This window comes from Leptopilina heterotoma, unplaced genomic scaffold (genome assembly GCF_015476425.1).
Source record: "Leptopilina heterotoma isolate Lh14 unplaced genomic scaffold, ASM1547642v1 Lhet_68, whole genome shotgun sequence".
NCBI classification, from domain to species: Eukaryota; Metazoa; Arthropoda; class Insecta; order Hymenoptera; family Figitidae; genus Leptopilina; species Leptopilina heterotoma.
This window is the reverse complement of record NW_025111157.1, coordinates 2,623,320-2,649,603: the sequence shown is the minus strand read 5'-3', so window position 1 is coordinate 2,649,603 and position 26,284 is coordinate 2,623,320. Positions and strand designations below refer to the sequence as shown.

At 25.2% G+C, this 26,284-nt stretch overlaps 2 protein-coding genes across 4 annotated transcripts in view; one reads left to right on the top strand and one right to left on the bottom strand.

Annotated features, from left to right (window-relative positions):
- LOC122510165 (lethal(3)malignant brain tumor-like protein 3) overlaps positions 1 to 25,733 on the top strand; it is a 141,406-nt gene extending 115,673 nt beyond the window's left edge. The window contains exons 2-16 of one of the 2 annotated variants that reach the window (XM_043624620.1): positions 6,259 to 6,376; positions 8,719 to 9,004; positions 10,580 to 10,904; positions 11,103 to 11,336; positions 16,038 to 16,651; positions 16,800 to 16,953; positions 17,058 to 17,229; positions 17,382 to 17,697; positions 17,795 to 17,993; positions 18,114 to 18,331; positions 18,502 to 18,730; positions 21,308 to 21,619; positions 21,735 to 22,170; positions 22,287 to 22,590; positions 25,154 to 25,733. In XM_043624620.1, the coding sequence (XP_043480555.1) occupies positions 8,765 to 9,004; positions 10,580 to 10,904; positions 11,103 to 11,336; positions 16,038 to 16,651; positions 16,800 to 16,953; positions 17,058 to 17,229; positions 17,382 to 17,697; positions 17,795 to 17,993; positions 18,114 to 18,331; positions 18,502 to 18,730; positions 21,308 to 21,619; positions 21,735 to 22,170; positions 22,287 to 22,590; positions 25,154 to 25,279 (3,879 nt within the window). In that variant the 5' untranslated portion in view covers positions 6,259 to 6,376; positions 8,719 to 8,764 and the 3' untranslated portion in view covers positions 25,280 to 25,733. Of the gene's footprint in view, positions 1 to 6,258; positions 6,377 to 7,965; positions 8,249 to 8,718; positions 9,005 to 10,579; positions 10,905 to 11,102; positions 11,337 to 16,037; positions 16,652 to 16,799; positions 16,954 to 17,057; positions 17,230 to 17,381; positions 17,698 to 17,794; positions 17,994 to 18,113; positions 18,332 to 18,501; positions 18,731 to 21,307; positions 21,620 to 21,734; positions 22,171 to 22,286; positions 22,591 to 25,153 lie in introns of those variants that run through there. The other variant, XM_043624619.1, reaches the window with a different exon arrangement.
- On the bottom strand, positions 666 to 5,765 carry LOC122510166 (protein-L-isoaspartate O-methyltransferase domain-containing protein 1-like). 2 transcript variants are annotated; one of them, XM_043624622.1, is made up of 5 exons: positions 5,100 to 5,259; positions 4,416 to 4,740; positions 2,645 to 2,779; positions 2,329 to 2,580; positions 666 to 2,235 (listed from the first exon to the last, which is right to left on the bottom strand). In XM_043624622.1, the coding sequence occupies exons 2-5, from the start codon at positions 4,720 to 4,722 to the stop codon at positions 1,223 to 1,225; spliced, it is 1,707 nt and encodes a 568-aa protein (XP_043480557.1). In that variant the 5' UTR covers positions 4,723 to 4,740; positions 5,100 to 5,259; the 3' UTR covers positions 666 to 1,222. The 2 variants fall into 2 exon arrangements, with proteins under 2 accessions (XP_043480557.1, XP_043480556.1); XM_043624621.1 differs by lacking the exon at positions 5,100 to 5,259 and adding an exon at positions 5,313 to 5,765 and having other exon boundaries at positions 669 to 2,235.
- Positions 25,734 to 26,284: the final 551 nt, after the last annotated feature.

Here is a 26,284-nt window from a genome sequence, read left to right as displayed (position 1 = left end):
TGATTTTCAAAAATTCTAACAAAATACATGAAAAAAATTAATTATTTTCAATTAAATTTGACAAAATTTCAATTATTCAAAATCTTTTTAATTTATTGTATTTCAAAAATTTAAATTGAAAAATGATTCAAAAATAATTTCTGAAAGATTTGTTTAGTTATTTTTCGATTATTAAAAATCGAGATGAATTACATTTAATAATAAAAAATATAATATTCAATTTCTGCGATGAATTTTATTTTTACAAAGCAAATTTCATTTTCGTCAATTATTTGTTTAAAGTTTTGGAAAATAATTGAATTTCTGCAAAGAATTTTATTATTTATGAAAATAATTGAATAGTTGCTAAGAATTTTATTAAAATTTTCAAAAATAATTGAATTCCTGAGAAGAATTTTATTATTTATGAAAATACTTGAATTATTTTAAAGAATATTATTAAAATTTTCGGAAATAATTCAATTTCTACAATGAATTTTATTTTTTCAAAGATAATTTCATTTTCGTCAATAATATGTTGAAAGTTTTTGAAAATAATTGAATTTCCGACAAGAATTTTATTATTTTCGAAAATAATTGAATTCCTGCTAAAAATTTGTTTTTTTTATAAAGATAATTAAATTTTTGGTGGAAAATTTTGTTAAAATTGTTGAATTTCTGTAAAGAATTTTATTATTTTTTGAAAAATAATTGAATATAATATTTTCTTGCAATATTTGTGTGAGAAAAGACGATAAAGTCGCAATTTTTGAAAATAAGTCGAAAAAATCTGTTTTCTAAATTTTCCTGACATTCCCCTGATTTTACTGATTTTACTGACATGTGGCCACCCTGTAATGGTTTAAATTTTCAAATTACAGTCGACAAATGAATAAACAAAAGATTCTAATTCTACAAAAATAATAATTTTTAATTCTCTAAATAATTTTTGATTGTACAAATATAATTTTTTGGTAATTGTACAAATAATTCTGGTTTATAACCAAAGAATTGTAATAAACTTGAAATTAATGTTAACTGTACAAAATAATAATAATAATAATGAGATTTATAACTTTTAACAATTATTTTTCAAATTAATCGAAAACTTGAATTTTTAGTGATAAAGCGAAGAATGAATACTAAAAATTGTATTAACAATGAAATTGCACGTGTTTATCTAAACGTTGAATTTTTTTTATCATAGATTCATAGTGCAAATGAAATGGAAAAAAATTTACATTTACAAATTTCGATTATAATTTAAGTATAATTTGAGAGCATGAGGCAAAGGCAGTTGATGTATTTTTTCCTTTAAATAGGATGAGAATGCATTTGAATCTACATAGTGTCCCATACTTGGATCAAGTGGATTACCCATTCTTTGCTCTCGATTATTCATCGGTCGATAAGTTGGATACGTTGCGTTATCGCGAAATATATCATAAGTCTGATAATCCATTGTTTCAACAACATCTGAATTAAATGTCTGTGTATTTGAACTTGAACTTGTATCCTCATTGTTAATAGGACGAAAATCATCGATAATATCATTGCTATCGATTTTTTCTCTCTTCGCAATTTTCTTCCTCTGCTTAATTGTGTAATCTTGCTCCTGATCACTATCACTCTCGCTCATACTTAAATAAGTATCTAAATTCGATTCACGTCGACATTTCTCGTTACCATTATCCATTGTCTTATTGCTTGTGTCATCAATTTTATCACACACCGAATCAGAACTTGTACTGCTGTCTGAAATCTGATAGGTTTCCGTACATGGAAATTGTTTGTCTTCGTGATTGCTTTGTATTTCAGTACTGTTACTACTATTCGTACTATCAACGGATTCAAAGCTACTTTGATGACTTGTAGTTCTATTAGTGTTTGTCGTTTGTGCTTCTTCGTTTGCTTGATTCTCATCTCTGTTTAGTTGACAGCCAACTAAATTGACAGCGCGCACCAATTGCAGTGTTGTGGTTATTGCCTCACCCGAATGAGCATCGACATTTAACAGAAGACGAGTTCTCCCTGTGTAATCGTCGTCCTCGTCTGGTAGACTTTCGTCTGATTCTTCGAATATTGGAATGACGAAACGACGCAATGTTTTCGCCGATGACGATTGCGTACGTCGGCGTTCGGCGAGAATTGGCTTCTTGAATTCCAAATCGGCGTGCTCGAGCCAGACGATTTTTCTCAATCGCCGACGAATTCGAAGGCGACACAATTCTTGTAGGGACACTGGATCGCATTCGGCTAAAAAGAGAGGGAAAAAAAATTTAATTAAATACGAGAATATTTATTGAATTATATCGAATTATTTAATTATTTATTGAAATATTTACTCACGTAAATGAATTAGATTCTGCTCGCAGGAACTGGGAACAACTAATGTGGCGAATGAAACTGGTAACATTGTTTTATTAATCCATGTATTCTCATCGGTCCTCTCGACACGAAGTAAATGGTCCTTGTACGGCATTACCAAAATGCCACCAACTTTCACTAATTGTTTAATAAACGCCTCATGTGACTCGGGACACGTTGCACCGCAATAAACTCGATCATATCTTCTCCCCGGCACCAAACTCAAACAATTTCCTGGAGAAATTTCAAAAATTATTTTCTTTTCCAATCGATAAAACAAAGAATTTTTTTTACCCACCTTTTATAAAACGAGGTTCACAGAAGTCGAATTCGTCAATAGCCAGTGATTTCTGTTTGAATTCATCCATTCTGTCGTGTGCATATTTTAAGCAATCTTCATGTAATTCAATTCCATGATTGATGCCACTTTGAGCTGAAAAAATAAGATTTAAAATTAACAGGGCTCAAAAATCCGTAAATTTGCTTGAAGTCCGTAAAAGTTCGGTTTTTTTAAAAAAGATCCCTAAAGTCCGTAATTTGATTGAGAAAAGACGAAAAGTTCGTAAATTCTACGATATAATTTGAAAAAATTTCAAAGAAATTACAAATGATTACAGAAATTCAATTATTTTCAAAAATAATAAAATTCTTCGCAGAAATTCAATTTTGTTCAAAAATTAAAAACAATTCTCGTCAAAATTTCAATTATCATTAGAAATAATTAAATTCTTCTCCAAAATTCAATTATTTTCAAAAATTTTAATAAAATTCTTGTGAAAATTCCAATTATTTTTAAAAACTTTCCTCAATTCAATGATTTTCAATATTCACTATTTTCAAAAAATTGTCTAAAAGAATTCAATTATTATTTAAAAAAAAACATTAATAAAATTCTACGCAAACCTTTAATTATTTTCATAAAATAATAAAAATTTCACAGAAATTCAATTATTTAAAATTTTTTTTATAAATTTCTTCGCAATAATTCAATTATTTTCATAAATAATAAAATTTTTCTCAAAAATTCAATTATTTTGAAAAATAATAAAATTCTTTACAGGAATTCAACAATTTTAACAAGAATTTAATTATCTTTATAAAAAAAAAACAAATTCTTCGTAGGAATTTAATTATTTTCGAAAATAATAAATTTCTTGTCTGAAATTGAATTATTTTCAAAAACTTTAAACAAATTATTGACGAAAATGAAATTATCTTTGAAAAAATAAAATTCATCGTAGAAATTGAATTATTTCCGAAAATTTTAATAAAATTCAATAAAATAATTCAATTATTTTCAAAAACTTTAAACAAATAATTGACGAAAATGAAATTATCTTTGTAAAAATGAAATTCATTGCAGAAATTTAATTATTATCAAAAATTTTAACAAAATTTTCCCCAAGAATTCAATTATTTTCATAAATAATAAAATTTTTCTCAGAAATTCAATTATTTTCAAAAAACAATAAAATTTTTTACAGAAATTCAACAATTTTAACAAAATTTTCCCCAAAACTTTAATTACCTTTATAAAAAACAAATTCAATTACTTCTGAAAATAATAAATTTCTACCTACTAGTCTGAAATTCAATTATTTTCAAAAACTTTAAACAAATAATTGACGAAAATGAAATTATCTTTGTAAAAATGAAATTGAATTCTTTGCAAAAATTCAATTATTTTCAAAAATTATAACATTTTTCCCAAGAATTTAATTATCATTTAAGAAAATGAAAATTCTTTCCAGAAATTCAATTTTATAATAAATAATAAAATTCTCGGCAGAAATTCAATTATTTTCAAAAACTTCAAATTATATTAACGAAAATGAAATTATCTTTTGTAAAAATCAATTTCATCGCAGAAATTGAATTATTTTCATAAATAATAAAATTCTTCACAGGAATTCAATTATTATCGAAAATAATAAATTTATTGAATTAAATCTCATTTTTGGACTGTAAAGTCCGTATTTTTAAATACTTTCACTGGTTCGAGTCCTGAATTAAAAAAAAATGAAAAAATAAAGAAGAAAATAGGAAATTAAATTAAATTTTAAGTTTACTTAGAATAAGTCCGGCCATTGTACTAAGATATCCGGTCCCAGAGCCCAAATTAAGAAAACTGAGTCCTGGTTTTAAAGAAAGACCTTCCATGACTTCGCTATAAACACAAGGTGCCGATAAATGAATATTGCCATGTTTCCAAGCAAAATCTTTATAGGCGCTTTCGCGATGTGACGATAAAAAATAGTCAGCTCTATCAATTGCTCTGAATACTTTCTCGACTGCCTTGGTTCTTATGTAGCCGGATTCAATTAAATTATCAACCAGCTCGTCATTATCTTGTCCACTGCTCACGGCACCTCCCATTGTTTACCAAATAATCAACTGTAGAAAAACAATGTTTAATTAAACTATTATTTTCACAATAATATTAAAAACACACAGTCACAATATTGTCACCTATATTCTAATCAAAAGTTAAAATCATACTCGAAAGAAAAATAAAAGATCAAAGAAATAAAAATAATTATTAATTCGTTAATGAAAATATTCAAATTGCAACTATTTTTAATATGGCGTCATAATTATGTGCAGTAATTATCGAAAAGGTAAAAATAATATCAGGTCAGTCTTTAAATATTGATGAAAACAATCCAAATTGTTTAATAAACAATACACGAGAATTTTGAAAAGAGAATACATAAATATTAAGTAAAAATTCCCCCGCAGCAATATATTTTTACCAATCTATTTGTTTCGTTCCGAATTTATCGAATTAGGAACTTGACTATATATTTCCTATATTCACAATATTTTTAAAAACGCAATTAATTTCTCCTCCTCGATAATGAATGTAATCAACCACAAAAAAGGTTATAATTTTGACACTTTTGAGATTTCAAATTTTTGCCGAAATTCACTTAAATTTAGATAAAAGTAAAAATAACTTTTCTTACCAGGCCAGAATTTAATATCTATATATATATATATAAATATAATTATAAACGACAATGGAGTCAATGAAATTCAGACACTGTTGTTTGACAACACTTTGAGCAATAATTGAACACAAAAATTAACATTCCGCTGGGAATATTTCTTTGAAATATGTCACAACACAGGTTATGGATTATGACAAACAGACACTTGATGAGAGTCAATAAACATGAATATATTTTGATAAATGTAAAGTGCATCAAGTGTATCAGCTGATATAATAGTTAAAATGGCAAATTGACAGACAGTCAGATACTAAAGTAAAATTTTTGAGTTAGACTGTCCTACGCCACTGTGCGCAATAATTATGTGGAAAATTAACGACGCAAATATATTTTTAAACATTACCCGAACTTTGTTCATGGAAATTATAGATGTAATTATGTAATTAAAGTGTTATACTTAATTTTTTGTAAGACAAAAAGGAAAATACTTATTTTAATAGTGGAAAAATTTTAAATTTTTAATATAGAGATATTTTTGTAAATTGATACGTCCCTGCTTGATTCATTGTGCGCAGGCGCTGTCACATTGTTTACCTTTTAAAACTATTGCTTTCTCTTTTATTCTTATGTTTATCTTAAACTTTACAATATTTCAAGTTGATCGTTTACTTTTGAACCAATTAATAAAAATTATTTACTGAAAATTTAATAGACAAAAAAAACTTAAATTCCATTTGGACGTGAATTGAAAATTCAAAATCAGAGCAACTTGAAGTTTGCTGCAAAGAATTAAATGCCACTGTTTGCGAAAAATGCAACTGTTTTTTTATGTAATCTTTTATTTAGAACAATTGTGAATTAATTAAATTATTATTAATTATCGAATTAATTTATTCGTCACGTGTTATTTGTTTTACATCTTCTAATAACTTTTCAATAATTTTTATTTCTTTTTTTCTAGAGAAAAACGTAAAGCGCATGGCTATGAATGAGTCTTAAGTCAAAAGCATGCGCACTGTGAACTGGGAAAAATTCTCATTTTCTATCTCAACCTGATGGCGACTGACAAACTTTGAAACGTGAGTTTTTAATAACATTTTTTCTCTTATTGTAATTAATTACTCTCTTGAAAAAAAGTAACATTGTAACCTAAAGTTTTTACTGATTCAGTTTTGAAAAAAAAATTGAAAAAAAAATTCAATTTCCTCTCAGTAGTTTAGAAAAATCTTCAATCAAGATTCGTTAGGCTTACATATTCTGGTCTGCTACAATGTACCTGTATTATTGTAAAAAAATTTATTGTAATTTAACTTTGTTGGTTAATTAATATATTTTTGTTACTTTTCCACTTTTATTTGATAATTATTCCATATGAATGACAACAAGTGTTTTTTTAAAATTGTTATTCAAATAGTTTACAAAATATACTTGTAAATAGTTTTAAATCTATACACATGACGCGAAATGACAGTAAATTTTTTTAACACTTGCTGTCGATATTTTTATTGTAATAATAAGAAGCTAAACTTATTTCTATTATTTTAAATAAAAATTAAAAAATTAATAATTAATAATTTTTAGGTTAACTTTTTAAAAGTAATTAAAATTTTCAACATGATTTCGTGATTTGTAAAAATGTGTCATTTTTACTTGGTGAAAAATTTTATTATATTTTCCCCATTTTTGTGCTAAGTTGTAAAATTAATATTTTCCCAAAAGGTAATTAATAATCACCCCAAATATTTTTACGAACAGTTGAATTTTATTATTTTTGATAATCGATAAAAATCTTGTATCAGCTTCTCTCGACACCCATTTTTAGAGGTTAACGATCTTTCCGGTTTGCTTCTAAGGTGAAAATTTCGTTTCCATTTCCATTGATTCTTTAATTTATGATAAAATATGAAAATTTGCGATATTTCTTTTCTATCTATAGAAAAGAATTATTTAAAAGTTTAACAATTTTTTTTAAATTGTTTTTAAAGAAAGTTCGTTTTTCATAGCGGAATGACCCGAAATGGACCAATTATTGCGCAAAAATGTCACAGCGTTTGTTGCCTTCAATTCCAATTGGTCAATAATCAGATGGAAAATCAAGGTTCTATTCATCGTTCCTTTATTTATTTCTTCCGGTCACTTCCCCTACCCCTCCCTTTTTCTGATCTTCGAATCCATTATCGATTTTTTTTTTAGTTTTACATTACATTGTGTAATTAAATTTCACTAAAATGCTAAAATTTGTCTTTTAAGCTTTAACAATTGTAAATTGATTCACTTGTCAATATTTCTGGACAATTCTTAAAAGAGAAAGTCTGAAATTTGAATTAAGCGCGAAAAGTTACGACGAAGGTTAGGTTTTGTTGAAAATTGAAAAATATTGAATAAATAATATTGTAGAGGGGCAAAAATGATTTGGATTGTTAAGAAATAATACGTTACACAATTAAAAATTATCCCTTCTGTTGAAAATGTGTTAAAAATAAAAAAGAAGTAATTATTACATAAAATTGGGCACTAAATAGCGATTTCAAATTATTACTTCCGGTTTAGCTATTTTTGTAATTTCTCATTGGTTCGCATTTGTATTGAATCACGTGGTCGATTTTCATGAACCAATCAATTTTCCCATTTCATCTCCTCGTTGCGTTTTCCATCACCTAACGGACGACTGTGGAACTACCAACGTGTGTAGTTTTTTTACTCGAAAAGAAATGCTCAAAATGACGGGTGTGATTTTTTGTTAAATATTATTGTTCTCCGTGTGTTTCAATAAGTGAAATTAATGCAGTAAATTCTTGAGTTATATATACAGCTGTATATTGAATGATAGTTTTCCATTTTAAGTACTTTACAACTTTGAAAAGATAGAACGTAAATTGTTTTTGCTTTTGTGTCGCACACTCGCCGACATAACACAAGTTTATTGCATCGTGTGAGAAACTTTTATAATGGTAAAATATTGATACTCTATGGAAAGTATACTAAATTTAAAGTGTTTGATTGATATCACTGTTTTTTTGAGTAGTAATGTCGGTCCTTTGTTGTGTTTCCCGATGAACCTCGAAAGTGCCGAAAAATCTCTCATCGTTGTGATTTGTTTGGCGCGACTTTCGAATTTTTTTTTTTTTAATTTTAGAGTTAAATAAATATTCTTTTTTTTTTTGCTTTGATTTGGAAAAGAAATAAAAATCGTTCTTATAATAATAATTTTGTCAAAAATTTTTTCAAAATATTTTCTGTTCGATCAAAAAATAGTTTTGCAAAATTTTTTTTTTTTTGTCTATTTTACAGTTAATTATAGTTAATTATTTAACGAATTTGTTTATTTAATACTCATTATAGAATTTTATTATTTTTTGAAAAAGTAACTTTTCCAAATAAGTTCTTTAGAAGTTTTTCTTTTTTTTTGTTCAATTTATAGGAGTGAGATTATTGTAGATGAGAAAAAGTTGAATTATTTTTTACCAATGAGGAAAAAAATGATATCCATCGCTAGGATGGATGAGGATGAAATAATCGTAGAGGATGTCGATGAACATATCGACAACAAATCAGCTGGAACTTCATCTCCTCGTCTCATGCCAAAAACATTGTTTATTCCACATGGAAAATTACGACCTGGACAAACAACAACGGGTCATCAAACAACTGTTGTTTCACCCTCTGCTTCACAATTGACAGCGTACATTAATCCTGTTAATAATCAGGTGAGTCGAATTTTTTCATTCATGAAATAAAAAAAAAGTCTTCCCTTTCCTTTTAAAGTACTAAAATCAATAACAAGAATAAAAGATTTTTTTTTTGCCATCTAATTTATACATTTTTAAACTTTTTTTGTAATTTTTAATTTGTAATTAGTAATTTTGCTTTTTTTAATTCCATCAGTTTGGACAATTTTACCAAGAAGAAAAAAAAACAAATATTTACATTGATAAGATAATACTTTTAATCAATAAAAAGCCGCGACAAAAAAATCTTTTTTCACCTTGAGAATAAAACACAGAAACTTGACGTCCATTTTCATAAAATGCATCTGTAAAGTGCATTATTATAAAACTTTTTCGATGGAGGGAGAGAAAGTAATAAAATGTACATTAGTGCGTGAATATTAAATAGGTTTATAATGAACAACTATAGTGTAATATAACCTTTTTTCCGAAACAAATATATCAAGCGAGTGAATTTATTTAATTTTGAAAAAACAACAGTGAAAGTAATCTTTAATTTATGGAAAATGGTTTTTTTAACTCGAGAGAAACACGTGCTCAGTCCTTGAAGCCCTATTAAATTTCTATGTGAGTGTTGGTAGCAGTGAGTGGTGCATCTCTTTTCATATATTAAATATAGATTGTATAGATTTGTGTTGGCAGATTCACGTTTCCAACTTGAAGATGTAGAGGTAGGGGGATTCAATATTCATTTTAATTATATATACTGTTTAGAAAAAAAAACATTAATTATTTTTTTAAAATAATTGTAAATTACTCTCACGTATAATTTAAAATTGACATTTTTCTCATTAAACATTGTAGCGGACGTGACATTCTTACATTTCAAGTAGTTTTAACCCAATTTTCTACGTAGTTGCATAAACGTGAATAAACAGAATTTTTTCATTTAAGGAATTAGAAAAAAAATGGTTTTTCTTTTAAATGTGAAAAAAAATTTGTTTTCATATTTACCATCGATTATTTTTGTTAATAAAATATGTTTCACATGTTATTAACAAACGTATATTGTGTATATATGTATATATATTTTTTTATTATAATATTGAAGTTATCCGATTCACTTCGTTGCGTTGGTGCAAGGTGCAATTTTTTTTTTTTTTTTGAAAAAGTGTTCATTTAAAATGAAATTTTGAATTTTTATTGTTGACTAGTTTTTCTATGTTCGTTTTTTATTATAGTTCGTATTTCTTATTTAAAGTTTAAAATTTTCTTCTGTTTGGAAAAATGTTTCTATTTTTGTGCTAAAATTCCCTAAAATCTCAATTTTATTCTAATTCTATTTTTTAGGTTTTGTTCTTCTTTTTGACAAAATTGATTTTATTTGAATTCTATTTCGTTTATAAATAAATTACTGTTTTTTTTTGTATTATTATTATATCAAAGAGAAGTTAAAGAGTATTATTATTATTCATAAATTATTTTACTCTGTTAACTTCATTTTATTTCATTGATTGAAATAAAAGTTGGAAATTAGATTTAAAAATTTTTTTTTTATAACTGAGTTATTTAGTTAGTTTTTTATATTGATTTTTTGTTCTTCTTTTGTTGCAGATTGTTGCTGGACAAAATAAACTTTATTTTCAGGGGTCTAGTCAAGTGTCCAATTCACAAAAACAACGGATACTTATTCATCGATCGTTAAATTCAGTCGGCACGACAACAAATAATTCAGGTCAGAATCGTATATTGGTTCGTCAAACGAACACACCAACTGCTCAAATTGTTCCTCTGAATCCATCTCAGGGAAATCAGACTAATGCTCATGCAGGGAAGCACTCTTTTGCTTATCTCGGAACAATTATCAAATCAAACAAGAATCGTGAGCCTGTTGTCATCTCGGCGACCGGAGACGATAATCGATCATCAGTTCAATACAGTAAATAAAATTTCTTAATTTAATTAATATTTTTTATTGTTCGTTTAGTTAAATTATCATTTTAACTATTTTTGTCTCATTTTGGATATTTTTGTCTCATGACAGTTAATTAAAAAAAAAAAAAGTAAACGAAATAATTTTAAAAATTTATTTTTAAATGTTATTGAATATTATTTTTCTTTCCTTTCTGAATAAAAGTAGGCGGAATAACAACAGGACAGGCTAATAAGCAAAAACTGGTTATAACTCCAGTTTTGTCACAATTGGCTCCAACTCCAACAACGACCACTATCGCAACTCAGAGTCGTTTAAATAAGCACATGACGAATCTTCTTCTACCCGTTAACATTCCATCGCCAAAGACAAGTATGATGAATCACGTGAAAATCACCAATGGTCAAGTTACTGGTGATAATAAAGGCGCAATTACCGGTGAGTAGATTTTAATCAAAACTAATTATGTACCTACAATTAAACTAATTTATTATACATTTATTAACCATTGAAACTTCAATATCTCAATAGTTGTTTGGAATCATAGGATTTTGCCACAAGCCAGGGAATTCAGGGAAAAGTCAGGAATTTTTTTATTCAAAAAACTGGAAAAAGTTACATATTTAGAATTCATAAGAAATTTCTCATTTTTTGTGTGTTTTAATGGATATTTAATATTATATCAAAAATTTTAACGCAATTCTTCGAAACAATTTAATTGTAATTGATAAATATCAAAATTCTTCCCGGAAATTCAATTATATTCAGGAATTTTAAAAATATTCTTTAAAAAATTCAATTATTTTCAGAAATTTTAAGAAAATTATTTACAAAATTCAATTACTTTCATAAATAATAAAATCCATCAAAAAAATTCAAATAACCTTATAAATATAAAAATTCTTTACTAACTTCAATTATTTTCAGGAATTTTAATAAAATTATTGGCAAAATTCAATTATTTTCAGAAATTTTAATAAAATTCTTCACAAAATTCAATTATTTTCAAGAATTTCAATCAAATTCTTTGCAAAATTCAAATTTTTTTTGGAATTTTAATAAAATTCTTTGAAAAATTAAATTATTTTCAGGAATTTTAATAAAATTCTTTTCGAAATTCAATTATTTTCTGGGAATTTAAAAAAAATTCTATTCAAAATTCAATTAATTTCATAAATAACAAAATTCTTCAAAAGAATTCAATTATCTTTAAAAATTTCCAAATTCTTCGCAGACTTTCAATTACTTTCAGGAATTTTAATAAAATTCTTTACTAAATTCAATTATTTTCAAAAAATTTAAGAAAATTCTTTGCAAAATTCAATTATTTTCAGCAATTTTAATCAAATTCTTTGAAAAATTCAAATATTTTCCGGAAGTTTCAATAAATTTTAAGAAGATTATTTGCAAAATTCAATTATTTTCAGGAATTTTAATAAAATTCTTGGCAAAATTCAAATATTTTCTGGAATTTTAATAAAATTCTTTACAAAATTCAATTATTTTCAGGAACTTTATTAAAATTCTTTACTAAATTCAATTATTTTCAGAAATTTTAAGAAAATTCTTTGCAAAATTCAAATATTTTCAGGAATTTTAATAAAATTCTTTGAAAAATTCAAATATTTTACGAAAATTTCACTAAATTTTAAGAAGATTATTTGCAAAATTCAATTACTTTTATAAATAAAAATATTCATCAAAAGAATTCTATTATCTTTAAAAATTTTTAAATTGTTTGCCGAAATTCAATTATTTTCAGGAATTTTAATAAAATTCTTGGCAAAATTCAAATATTTTCTGGAATATTAATAAAATTCCTTCCAAAATTCAATTATTTTCAGGAATTTTAATGAAATTCTTTACTAAATTCAATTATTTTCAGGAATTTTATGAAAATTATTTACAAAATTCAATTAATTTCATAAATAACATAATTCGTCAAAAGAATTCAATTATCTTTAAAAATTTCCAAATTCTTCGCAGAATTTCAATTATTTTCAGGAATTTTAATAACATTCTTGGTAAAATTAAAATATTTTCTGTAATATTAATAACATTCTTTCCAAAATTCAATTATTTTCACTTTTCAGGAATTTTAATAAAGTTCTTTACTAAATTTAATTTTTTAAATAAATTTTATTAAAATTCTACGCAAAAATTTAATTATTTTCATAAATAATAGAAATTTCACAGGAATTCAATTATTTACAAATTTTTATATTAATTTCTTCGCAATTATTCTAATATTTTCATAAATAATAAAAACTCATAGCAGAATTTCAATTTTCAATACAATTTTAATTCAATTTCTCGATCATTGCAATTATTCTTAAAAATTTCATTAAATTTCGTCGAAAGTATTCAATTAATTAAAAATTTGTTCATAACATTTTTTATGAGATTTTAATTTTGAGAAATATTAAATTATTCAATAAATTACTTATTTTTGTACTTAAAGAATTAAATTCCCGTTGATTTTTCTAAAAAAAATTGATTTCAAAATTAATTTTAATTGAAATTTTAGATAATAATTGAATATTAAAAACATTATAGGATGAATTTTTAGAAATAAAAATTTTGAATTTTAAAAATTTTGAAAATTAAAATCTTTGGAAATCCGAATTTTTCATACTTTTAACTAAAAATTTTGTAGAATTAATTTTTTTGAAAAAGTTTAATTGTATATTTTTGGAAATTGTTTCAAGTTTTTATTTTCTAATATACAATTAAAGAATTAAAGAATTTCCGAAAATCGATGATATTTGTAAAATTGAATTGTAAACAAATAGATTTGAAAAAAATTTTAAAGAACTTTTTCTAAAATTATTACAAATAATTGATTTAGAGAAGAATTTGAGTTGAAAATTTTAGAAAATAATATTTGAATTGAAATGATGAAAATAATTTTGAAGAAGTTACAGTAACAATATTTTTATAACATAAAATAATGATTTTATCACTCAGTCAACTTTAATTATTGTAAAACATGAAGATATCGATCACTCCGAGTCGAAGACTTGGAGTGATCGGTATCTTCATGTTTTATAATAATATTCTTATAAATTGTTGAATTTCAAAAAGGTTTGAATTTGAATGTTTTGAAGAATTTTAATTCCTACGAAAAAATAATAATGATTAATTATTTATTCAAAATGAAGTTATTAATGTTTTCGAAAAATATTTTACAATTTTACAATGAAAGAAATTCGTAAATAAATGTAAGAGAACATTTTTTTGAGTATCTAATAGTTTTTAGAGTGAATCAGAATATTCTTTAGCGTCCGGGGAAAAAGTGAAAATTTTGTCTAGAAATCAGGGAAAAGTCAGGAAAAAACATAATTAAATTTTTGTAGCAACTAGGCCAGTCGGTGAGTGCAAAAACTGCCCAAAAATCCGAACAGCAAAGTCTAAACGGTTTCTGGTAGTTTGGGGGCTCCTTATAAGAGCCCCACAGTTTGCTCTCGATTTCCGGGTGCGAAAAAGAGTGTAAACAATCGCCAAAGTTTGGAAAACATGGTTTTTCGATGCTCGTTGCTTCCGGTTAAGTTTTAGGGGAAAAAGTTGTTATTGAAAGTTATAGAGCTTGGAAATATCTTTCAAATGATGGGTCATACGTTAAAAAAGGTTAATTAGTTTAGTTGCAAATGAATTTAAACCATTAAAAATAGCACTTCTTTAATTGTTTAATAACATTGTTAATAATTATCGAATTTGTTCATAACTTACCAGGAATGTTCTCCTTGCGAAGCTGAATAAATCCCAAAAAAAATTAACTAGATCGGAGAAATAGTTTATGCATAATTCCATTTGTTAACTAAAAACATGTAATTTTTCAACGGAATTTCCCCACTTTTGGTCCATCGAATTTCGATTTTTTTTTTTGGAAAGTACACTTAAGAAGTCAAACTTTCATCCTATTTAAATGGCCAATTGATTTTTTTTATCTAAGTGCATAATAAAAAGGGTTAAAAAAGGGTATGTTTTTTAAATCATTTTTGGATTCAGCGTAAAAAAATACATCAAATTAAAAAAAGAATGATTAAAATCGGTAAATAATTAACGAAGTTATGACAATTTTTGCAAATTTGAACGGCTGAATTGAGTTGTGGCGGCGAGAATCACGCTCCTCCGAGTACCCCCACTCCGACGTTTAGAGGTTGAAAAAAGGATGTATTTACTTTTACTTGATGTAAATGAAAAATAAATGCACAAAACCTTATGTTCAATTTTTTTTCGTAAAATACATGTATTGAACTATAAGTGGCACAATTTTCAATTAAAAATATTAATTATTATCTAGTCAGGAATTTTTTGAAAAATAAAAACTAACTCTCCCCCCCTTGAAACTAGGTTGGATTTTTTTTTTGAAAAAGTTTTGTGAAAACAAATAAAATTAAATGCCGTTTACACTAAATTGATAAAGTGAAAATTGACTGAGTTATTCCATTTGTTTATGACAAAAAAACATACCCTTTTTTAACCCTTTTTATTATGCACTTAGATAAAAAAAATCAATTGGCCATTTAAATAGGATGAAAGTTTGACTTCTTAAGTGTACTTTCCAAAAAAAAAAATCGAAATTCGATGGACCAAAAGTGGGGAAATTCCGTTGAAAAATTACATGTTTTTAGTTAACAAATGGAATTATGCATAAACTATTTCTCCGATCTAGTTAATTTTTTTTGGGATTTATTCAGCTTCGCAAGGAGAACATTCCTGGTAAGTTATGAACAAATTCGATAATTATTAACAATGTTATTAAACAATTAAAGAAGTGCTATTTTTAATGGTTTAAATTCATTTGCAACTAAACTAATTAACCTTTTTTAACGTATGACCCATCATTTGAAAGATATTTCCAAGCTCTATAACTTTCAATAACAACTTTTTCCCCTAAAACTTAACCGGAAGCAACGAGCATCGAAAAACCATGTTTTCCAAACTTTGGCGATTGTTTACACTCTTTTTCGCACCCGGAAATCGAGAGCAAACTGTGGGGCTCTTATAAGGAGCCCCCAAACTACCAGAAACCGTTTAGACTTTGCTGTTCGGATTTTTGGGCAGTTTTTGCACTCACCGACTGGCCTAAACCTTGAGTCAACAAATTAATGAATCAATAATTTTTCTTTCTTTCAGTTTTAAGAGAATCAAAGACAACAAATTCAACCGCACATCCACCTCCATTGCATCCTATTACGAATATAACACTTTTGGGAAAATCTGGACGACAAGAGCACACAGTTGATGGGATAAAAATAACGGAAAATCCCGATTCAGCAGTTATAACACCAATTCCAAATAAAAAAGACGATACAAATCCACAGCCAGAGAAGAGAAAGAAAACAATAAGTAATATTCTTCGTGGTTCTGGTGAAAAGAGAATGAAGAAGCAAATATTTCCGAAAACAAATCCCGAAGTGGAAATTAGTTATTCTCTAAATAGTCCCGATTCGGAGCATGAAAAAGAGAAGAAACAACAAAATGATGACGATATAACGTTAATTAAAGTTGTAGCAAGTGAAGAGAAAATGTCGAAATTGAAATCCACGTCGGATGATGATATTAAAATTGAATTGGTCAAGACGGCGAATAGTACAGAGAAACCAATTGAAAAGAAAGGGGAATCATTATTGAAAAAGGAGGAAAGTGCCGAAGATTTGAATTCAGTTCCAAGTGATTTGAATTTTGATGCTGCCAAGGCATTGGAGTGGAAAGATGGAGTTGGGTCTCTTCCCGGTAGCAGTCTGAAGGTTTGTTTATCATTTGTTATTTCTAACAGAGAAGGATTTCCTTCTAATAAGGAAAATATGTTTAGTTATTTAACCAAAATCGTTATTCTCCAGTTAATATTTATAGATAAAAAGCAATTTTCAATTTAATAATTTTTTTATTTTTCAGTTTCGTGTCAATGAATTCGGATTGATGGAAGTTGTGGACGAAGACGAACACAATAAACAAGACAAGGAGAATGGCGCTGGTGACAAAGAAAATGTGTTCTTGTCCCAAAAATCTTCCAAGTCGACTCCAACGGTAGCCGCTGCTGAAAAGAAAAGTGAGTTTTTAAATAAATTTACTTTTTCCTCTTGACTGAAAAAAAATTTTTCGATTTAAAATTAATTTTTAATTGGCAAATTTTTTAACCTTTTTTTCTTATAGAAGAGGAGAAGAAAAAACGACCCGCTAATGCCGACACATTTTATTGCTGTCAAAGTTGTGGTTGTTATGGTTTGGCAGCTGAATTTGAAAGTCCAATATCATGCAGTCCCTCTTGCACGGAAATCATAGAAGCAAAAAAAGAACTAATGAAGCGCAAAGAAAAGGATTTAAAGTACGTTCTGAAATTATATTTTTCTATTTTTTATATCTTATATTTTGATTTGTTTTTTAATTTAAATTCATATATTTTATATTATATTACCCATTATTATGATGACAAATTTTTATTTGCTGGCAGTAAAAAATAAATTTTTTTCTCACTAGGGAAATGCGAGCGAAGAAAAAAAGAAAATCATTGCTACACGAACAACAAAAACAAAAACAGGAGGAAAAGCCTCAAACAAAATCGACAGCAGCACCACCGCCGACAAAATTGTCGACAACATCGTCAGCAAAATCATCATCAACAATGACGACAACAAAATCAACATCAATATCGTCGATTAAGTCATCGACAATATCTTCCGCTAAATCGTCAACTAAATCATCAACAAAATCTTCAGTAACCGAATCTGACGAAGATTCGAAAGATACTTCTAATATTGATGAGGAAAGTCAAGCAGACGCGTATGAATCTAAGGTTGGACTTTAAAACATTCGATGATTAATGAATAATTAAATAATTATCTTATAGTTAATTTTTATTAATTTTTATTTTAATTTAATTATTTTTGCAGTATCCATGGTTGTTTGGAAAACAGGGTTTTTCGTGGGCGAAATACCTTGAGCATTGTAAAGCAAAGGCTGCCCCTACAAAGTTATTTAAAGATGCATTCCCTTATGCTAAAAATCAATTTAAAGTTGGCATGAAATTGGAAGGAATAGATCCGGAACATCCATCGCGTTATTGCGTTCTTTCTGTAGTTGAAATAGTCGGTAAGTAATTTTAAAAATTTTTTAATTTCTTTTTTATTTAGTTTTTCAATTGAAATTTTAAAAGACAAAAAAACATTTCTGACATTCGATTTTTCAACTTCTATTGTTTTGTAATTTTAGGATATCGTTTACGATTACATTTCGACGGATACAGTGAAAGTTATGACTTTTGGGTGAATGCTGACAGTATGGACATATTTCCATTTGGTTGGTCGGAGAAAAATAGTCATCGATTGGATCCACCAAAAGGATATGTGGCCAATAATTTCAATTGGAATGCATATCTTAAAATTTGTAAAGCAAGTGCTGCACCAAAAACAATTTTCTCAAACAAAAATGTGAGTAGAAAGAAAAGTGTATTTTAAATTATTTTCTTATTTAATTCCCTAAAGTGGTGAAAGTTCCAAATGGACTACGAATTATACGCAGGGAAAAAATATCGTCGTTAGTTTGAACGTTCATTTTATTTTAATTTTCTTATCTTAATTTTAATTCTTTTTTGTTTTAGTCTATTTTTCCAACTGGATTTCGAGTGGGAATGAAATTGGAAGCTGTGGATAGAAAACACTCGTCTTTGGTTTGTGTTGCGAGTATTGGAGGTCTAATGGATTCACGTATTCTCGTTCATTTTGATTCGTGGGACGAAGTTTATGATTATTGGGCCGATGCTAGTTCACCTTACATTCATCCTGTTGGATGGTGTCATCACAATGGTCACAGTTTAACTCCTCCAAATAGTGAGTAAAATTTTACATTCTACGCTTGTGCATAGTTAAATTGAAATCATAAGTAATAAAATTCTTCGCAGAAATTCAATTATCAAAAAATTTAAAAAGATTCTCGTAAAAATTTCAATTATCTTTATAGATAACAAAATTAAATTTTTTGAAAAAAATTTTCTCCAATTCAATGATTTTCAATATCTACTATTTAAATAAAATTTTTAAAAAAATTCAATTATTTTTAAAAATTTTTAATAAAATTATACGCAAACATTTAATTATTTTCGTAAGTAATAAAAATTTTAGAGAAATTCAATTATTTAAAAATTTTTTCTAAATTTCTTCGCAATAATTCAATTATTTGCCAAAATAATAAAATTTTTCTGAGAAATTCATTTATTTTCAAAAAATTTTAAATAATAAAATTCTTTACAGAAATTCAACAATTTTAACAAGAATTTAAGTATCTTTTTAAAAAAAACAAATTCTTCGTAGGAATTCAATTATTTTCGAAAATAATAAATTTCTTGTCTGAAATTCAATTATTTTCAAAAACTTTAAACAAATTATTAACAAAAATGAAATTATCTTTGAAAAAATAAAATTCATCGTAGAAATTGAATTATTTCCAAAAATTTTAATAAAATTCAATAAAATAATTTAATTATTTTCACAAATAATAAAATTCTTTGCAGAAATTTAATTATTTTCAAAAACTTTAAACAAATAATTGACGAAAATGAAATTATCTTTGCAAAAATAAAATTCATTGCAGAAATTGAATTCTTTGCAAAAATCCAATTATTTTCAAAAATGTAAACAAAATTTTTCACAAGAATTTAATTATTTTCATAATTATAATAAAATTTTTCTCAGAAATTCAATTATTTTCAAAAAATAATAAAATTCTTTACAGAAATTCGACAATTTCAACAAGAATTTAATTATCTTTATAAAAAAACAAATTCTTCGCAGGAATTCAATTATTTTTGAAAATAATAAAATTCTTGCCCGAAATTCAATTATTTTCCAAAATATGAATAAAATTCTTGACAAAATTTCAATTATTTTTAATAATTTGTTCATTTAAATAATTGTCAATATTTACTATTTTAATAAAAATTTCCCAAAAAGAATTCAATTATTTTTAAAAATTTGTTGATAAAATTGTTTACGAGAATTAAATTATTTCCAATATTCACATTGAATTGAATTCCTCGAAAGAATTTAATTATTTTCATAAATTACAAAATTCTTTGCAGGAATTCAATTATTTTCAATTCAATTTTATTTTAATATGATTTCTAGAAAGAATTTATTTATTTTTTAAAATTTTACTAAAATTGTTTAAATCAATTAAATTATTTTCGCAAATATTAATAAAATTTCTTGAAAGAATTCAATTATTTTTATAAATATAATAAATTTCTTTGCAGAAATTTCATTATTCAAAACACTTCTTAATTGAATTTCTCGGAAGAATTCAATTTTTTTTTAAATTTTTCATTTAGAAAAAATTCAATTTTTTTTAATTTTAATAAATCCTTCGAAAAAATTCAATTATTTTTATAAATAGTAAAATCCTTTGCAGAAAATCAATTATTTTCAAAACAATTTATTATCTACTTCTTTAATAAAAATTCCTAAAAGAATTCAATTAGTTAAAAAAAATTTTAATAAAATTCTACGCAAACATTTAATTATTTTCATAAATAATAAAAATTTCACATAAATTCAATTATTTACGAAGTTTTAATAAATTTCTTCGCAATAATTCAATTATTTTCATAAATATTGAAACTCATCGTAGAATGAGTGGAAGGTGGAAGTTTTTGCATCAAAGATGTTTTTGTTGGGATTGAATATTAAAAAAAATTATATAGTATGAATTTTTAGAAACAATTGAATTTTGAAAATGGTTTCAAATTAAAATCTTTGAAAATTTGAATTTTTAATACTTTTAAATGACAATTCTGTAGAATTAGTTTTTTTGACAAAATTTAATTGAATTTTTTTTTTATAATTATTTGAAGGATTTTATTTTCTAATTTATATTCAATTGGAGAATTTTTGAATAATCGATAACATTTCGTAAAATTATTGAGCAAATGCCTCAAGAAATATTTGTTTTTGCATGTTTAATTATTATTTAGCATTTTTTTGTGTGCGCTTTACTTTTGAAAATAGACAAATTTTCAAAAAATTTTGCATATGTTTGATTGAGCGAAAGTGAAAACTGCTTTTCCAATTTTTATTTGCGCTTTTTAGTGGTTTATTCTTTCAGTATGAATGAATACAAGCGGGATATTTTACTTTTGTCATTTTTAACAAAAATTATTTGAAGTGTGTTTGAGTGTTTTTTTTTTATCTCTAAAAAGATAATCTAAAAGTCTTTGACAAAAATGAATACTGATAACCAGAAAGTAAGTGTTTGATTGAATTTACTATTTGCATGGAAAATTATGAAAGAAATATGAAAGTGGAAAATATTGAATTATTGATTGAATCGAAATGTTTTTTAAATCTATTTTTCTTTTAGTTAGAAAATATAAGTTTCTTGAGAAAAATGATGTGATTTAAAATTTATCTCAGGTTATAAAGACGCCAAGTCTTTTACGTGGGACGCTTATTTGAGGGAAACACAATCAGTTGCGGCACCGGCGCGAGCTTTTAAGCAGAGACCACCTTGTGGATTTAGGCGAGGCATGAAATTAGAAGCTGTCGATAAACGAGTTCCACAATTAATTCGCGTGGCAACTGTTGAAGACGTTAAGGATCACATGTTGAAAATTCGATTCGACGGATGGCCCGAAAATCATGCCTATTGGGTTGATGACGATTCCACGGATATTCATCCAGTTGGATGGTGCCAGAAAACTGGACATCCACTGGAATCGCCTATCAGTAAGTTTATATTTTAATTGTTCCAACTAAATTTATTTTCACAAAAAAATTTTGAAAACATTGTTTCTAGTTGCGAACTTTAATTTAATTGTGAATTTTTCTTTTGCGACAACAGTTCCCGAAACTGGAAACGATCGTCCTGAATGTGGAACTCATGGATGTCGAGGTATTGGTCACATTAAGGGTCCTAAATTTATCTCGCACAATTCTCCATCAGGCTGTCCGTATTCGTTGCATAATTTACCGAAAATAAGAATAGTCTCTGACAGACTAAGTGGAAAGCACGATGTTTGTGAATATGAGGATGAAATTAATGAGAAACCGAAAGTTGAAAAGACTGATAAAATTAAAATAGAGAAATCAGAGAAATTCGAAAAATTCACTTTCGATGATCGTAAACCATTTAATTTCAAATCAAAATATATTAAAGAGGAAGTTGACTCGGATAAAAGTGAAAAATTCGATTCCTCTCAAAGATCTGGTAAATGTCGTCAAATGAACAGTGATGGTCAAACCGATGACGACGAACCACCAAAAAAGCGCAAAAAAAGGTGAATATTATTTGACAAACATTCTTTTATCAATTTTAATTTAGAAAATTTCTAATTTAGAAAATTGTTTTTATCGATCATTTTCTTAACTGTTTTTTTTTCTTTCTCTCTTTTAGACGAAATATTTCCGAAGAACCAGTATTTCCTCGCACGAGTTTAGGATTCGGTGATTCATCTTTAAATAATTCGCAAAATTCCTCTGATAAACAGTTAAGAATGGAATTATATCATTCTGTGTATAATCCTGGTTATAATCCGTTGCCGGATGAACCGCACATTTGGGCAAAGCACAGCGGTGCTTTGAATCGAGTTGTAGCCAAACAAACTGGAAATCCTCGCCGGTGGTCAAATGAGGAAGTAATTAAGTTTATTCAAAGTTTGCCTAATTGTAAAGAAATCGGTACTATCTTCAGGAAACATGTAAGTATTCACTATTTTTCAACAATTGAACTCTAAAAAATTATAATAATAAGATAATGTGATAATAATACAAATTGTGACTCGCTCTCAAGAAAGGAACACAGGTTGCCACAGGTCAGAGAATTCAGGGAAATAAATTTCAGAAATTTTAATGAACTTTTTTTCTCTTTTTTTAAATAAATTTTTGGAAAATTTTAATAATTCAAATTCTTCTGAAGTTAATTACATTTTTCAACTATTTCATTAATAATTATTAAAAATAGTGGATTTGTAGAATAATTTTGTTTAAAAAGACTAAAAAAAATTGAATTTTTGAGAAGTTAAAATAAATAATTGCAAAAATTGAATTATTTTCAAAAGTAATAAAATTCTTCGCAGAAATTCAATTATTTTCAAAAAATTTCTTTAAATTACCGTTAAGTTTTCTAATATCTTTTGTAAATAACAAAATTCTTGTCCGAAATTCAATTATTTTTTAAAAATTATCTTCAATTCAATTATTTTCAATATCTACTATTTTTAAAAAAATTTCTCAAAAGAAATCAATTATTTAAAAAAAATTTTGATGTATTTATTCTTCGCAAACATTTAATTATTTTCATAAATAATAAAAATTCCACAGGAATTCAATTATTTACATATTTTTTTTTATAAATTTCTTCGCAATAATTCAATTATTTTCGAAAATAATTAAATTCTTTTTAGGAATTCAATTATTTTCATAAATAAAATAACTCGTTCGAGAATTTGCACTAATTTAAATTCGATAATAGTTGAAATAACAAAATTCTTTGAAACGATTCAATTATTTTCGAGTATTTTCAATATCTACTATTTTTAATAAAATCAATTATTTTTAAAAAAATTTTAATCCTTCACAAGAATTTATTTATTTTCATAAAAAAAATCTTATTTTCGAGATTTCAATTATTTTTAATACAATTTTAAATGAATTCGCCGAAAAAAGCAATTAACCTTCAAAATTGAATTAAAATTCTTTGAAAGAATTCAATTATTTAAAAAAAATTTTTGATTTATATCTTTATAAGAATTTAATTTAAAGAAATATTGAATTAATCAATAAATTATTTAATGTTGTATTTGAACTTTCAATTATTTTCATAAATAATACATTTTTCACAAGAATTTAAGTGTTTAAAATTGAATTTTCATAGAATTCGTTTTAAAAAAAAATTAATTAAAAAAAGTTTTACAAAATTCTTCGGAAGAATTCAATTATTTTCACAAAGAAAATTATTCACGAGAATTCAATTATTTAAAAAAATTGTAATAAAATTCTTCGCAGTAATTCAGTTATTTTCACAGATAATAAAATTTTTCACATGAATTCAATTATTTAGAAAAAATTTTAATAAAATTCTGTGCAAACATTTAATTATTTTCATAAATAGTAAAAATTTCTAAAAGAATCAAATTATTTAAAAAAAAAGTTTGATAATATTCTACGTAAATATTTAATTATTTCCATAAATAATAAAAATTTCATAGGAAATAAATTATTTACAAATTTTTTATAAATTTCTTTGTAATAATTCAATTATTTTCTAAAATACTAAAAATTTTTACAAGGATTCAATTATTGTCATAAATGATAAAATTCTTCTGAGAAATTCAATTATTTTCAAACATTTTTTCACGTTTTCGTTAAAAATTCAATTCTCTTTATGAATTATTGTAAATTGAATTATAAATTATCTTTATAACAAAATTCTACTATTTTTAATAATGTTTGCCAAAAGAAATCAATTATTTTCATAAATAATAAAAATTTCACAGGAATTCAATTATTTACAAATTTTTTATAAATTTCTTCGCAATAATTATATTTTTTTTAGGAATTCAATTATTTTCATAAATAAAAAAACTCGTTGCAGAATTTCAATTATTTTTAATACAATTTTATACGAAATCGTCGAAAGAATTTAATTGGATTTTGAAAAAGTTTGAAATTAAAATCTTTGAAAATCTGAATTTTTCATACTTTTAACATATGTACCAATTTTGTAGAATTAATTTTTTTTTAAAGTTTATTTGAATTTTTTTTTGAAATTATTTGAAGTTTTTATTTTCTAATATATATATATTTAATTGAAAAATTTTCGAATCATCGAAATTTCGTAAAATTGAATTGCAAATAAGTGGATTTGAAAATTTTCTCAAAGAAACTTTTTCAGAAATTTCTAAAAATAATTGATTTGAAGATGAATTTTAGTTAAAAATTCTAGAAAATGTGAATTAAATTGAAATTATTCTTTAGAGTTAGGGTATAAGTCAAAATTTTGTCTGGAAATCAGGGAAAAACAAAATTAAATTTTTGTGGCAACCCTGATAATTGAATTTTGGAATAATTGTAATTTTTAGAAATTCGTTTTTATAATTCTTCTTAGGTACCTTTCTTGAAAGCGCGTCACAAATTTTATTTATAATTTTATTTGATTAAAATTTATTTAATATTCAATTCAATACAAAAAAAATTGATAATCTAATTTTAATTCACTAAATTTATAACTGGCTTATTTATTGAAATTTAATAATTTTGCAGAACATTGATGGAGAAGCGTTTTTAATGTTGACACAAGAAGATTTAATGAGCTTACTTGGTCTACGACTTGGACCCGCTATTAAATTATATAATAGTATAGTTCTATTAAGACGAAAAGCAACGTGAATGAATATTATTTCATTGGTTTTTGGAAATTAAGAACGTGGCAGCTTTAAGGTTGTTAAACAATGTTTATGATAATAATTAGTAATCGAGATCTCAAATATTTATTATTTCTATTATGTCGATCGATTTGGAGTTGTTTTTTTTACGTCCACGAAAAAGGAGATTATTATTGAGGTTATCAATATTAATGATTTTTGAATGCTTTTTTTTCTGCAAACAAAAAAGATTTTTTGTTTTTGTCATTTTCTGCATTAATAAGCGTTCAATGTTTTTTTTTCTTTTTTTTTTAATTAATGCAGAAAAAACGTCACGTATAAAGTGAATTTATATTTATACACTCTTGTATGTTTAACGTACTTACCAATCGTCAGCTGTATTATTTCCTATTTGCAATGAAATGCATATGGTCATGTAAAAAATGTAAATATATTCATAAAAAATATTGAAATAATAATTTACGGATTTTTTATTTTCCAGGCCTTGGATATTATGTTTTTTTATACTTTTTTCCAACTATTTTCCAAAAATACGACTTTTTTCGATTTATTTTCAAAAATTGCGACATTTTGACTTTTCTTCCAAATATTGCTACAAAATACCACATTTTTAGTATAAATTGCAAATTATTTTGATTTTTCTAGTGTGAAAAATAACTATAGACAAATCTTTCAAAAATTATTTATGAATAATTTTTCTAATAAAATTTTCGACATATATACAATTAAAAAGATTTGGAATAATTAAAATTTTGTAAAATTTAATAGAAAATAATTAATTTTTTTCAAGTTTTATTATTACAATTCTTAAAAATTAATTTTTTAAGAAATTTAATTGTTTGGAAATATTTTAATTGTATAATAGAAAGACTAGTTATTATCCTTAAAAAATTATTTAAAAATATTTTTAAAAAATTAATTTATTTTTTCAAATTAAGTTTCAAACCTTTCAAACCCAATTTTTTTATTTACCGCTATTGGATTTTAAATTTCATCGCAGTGCTACCAA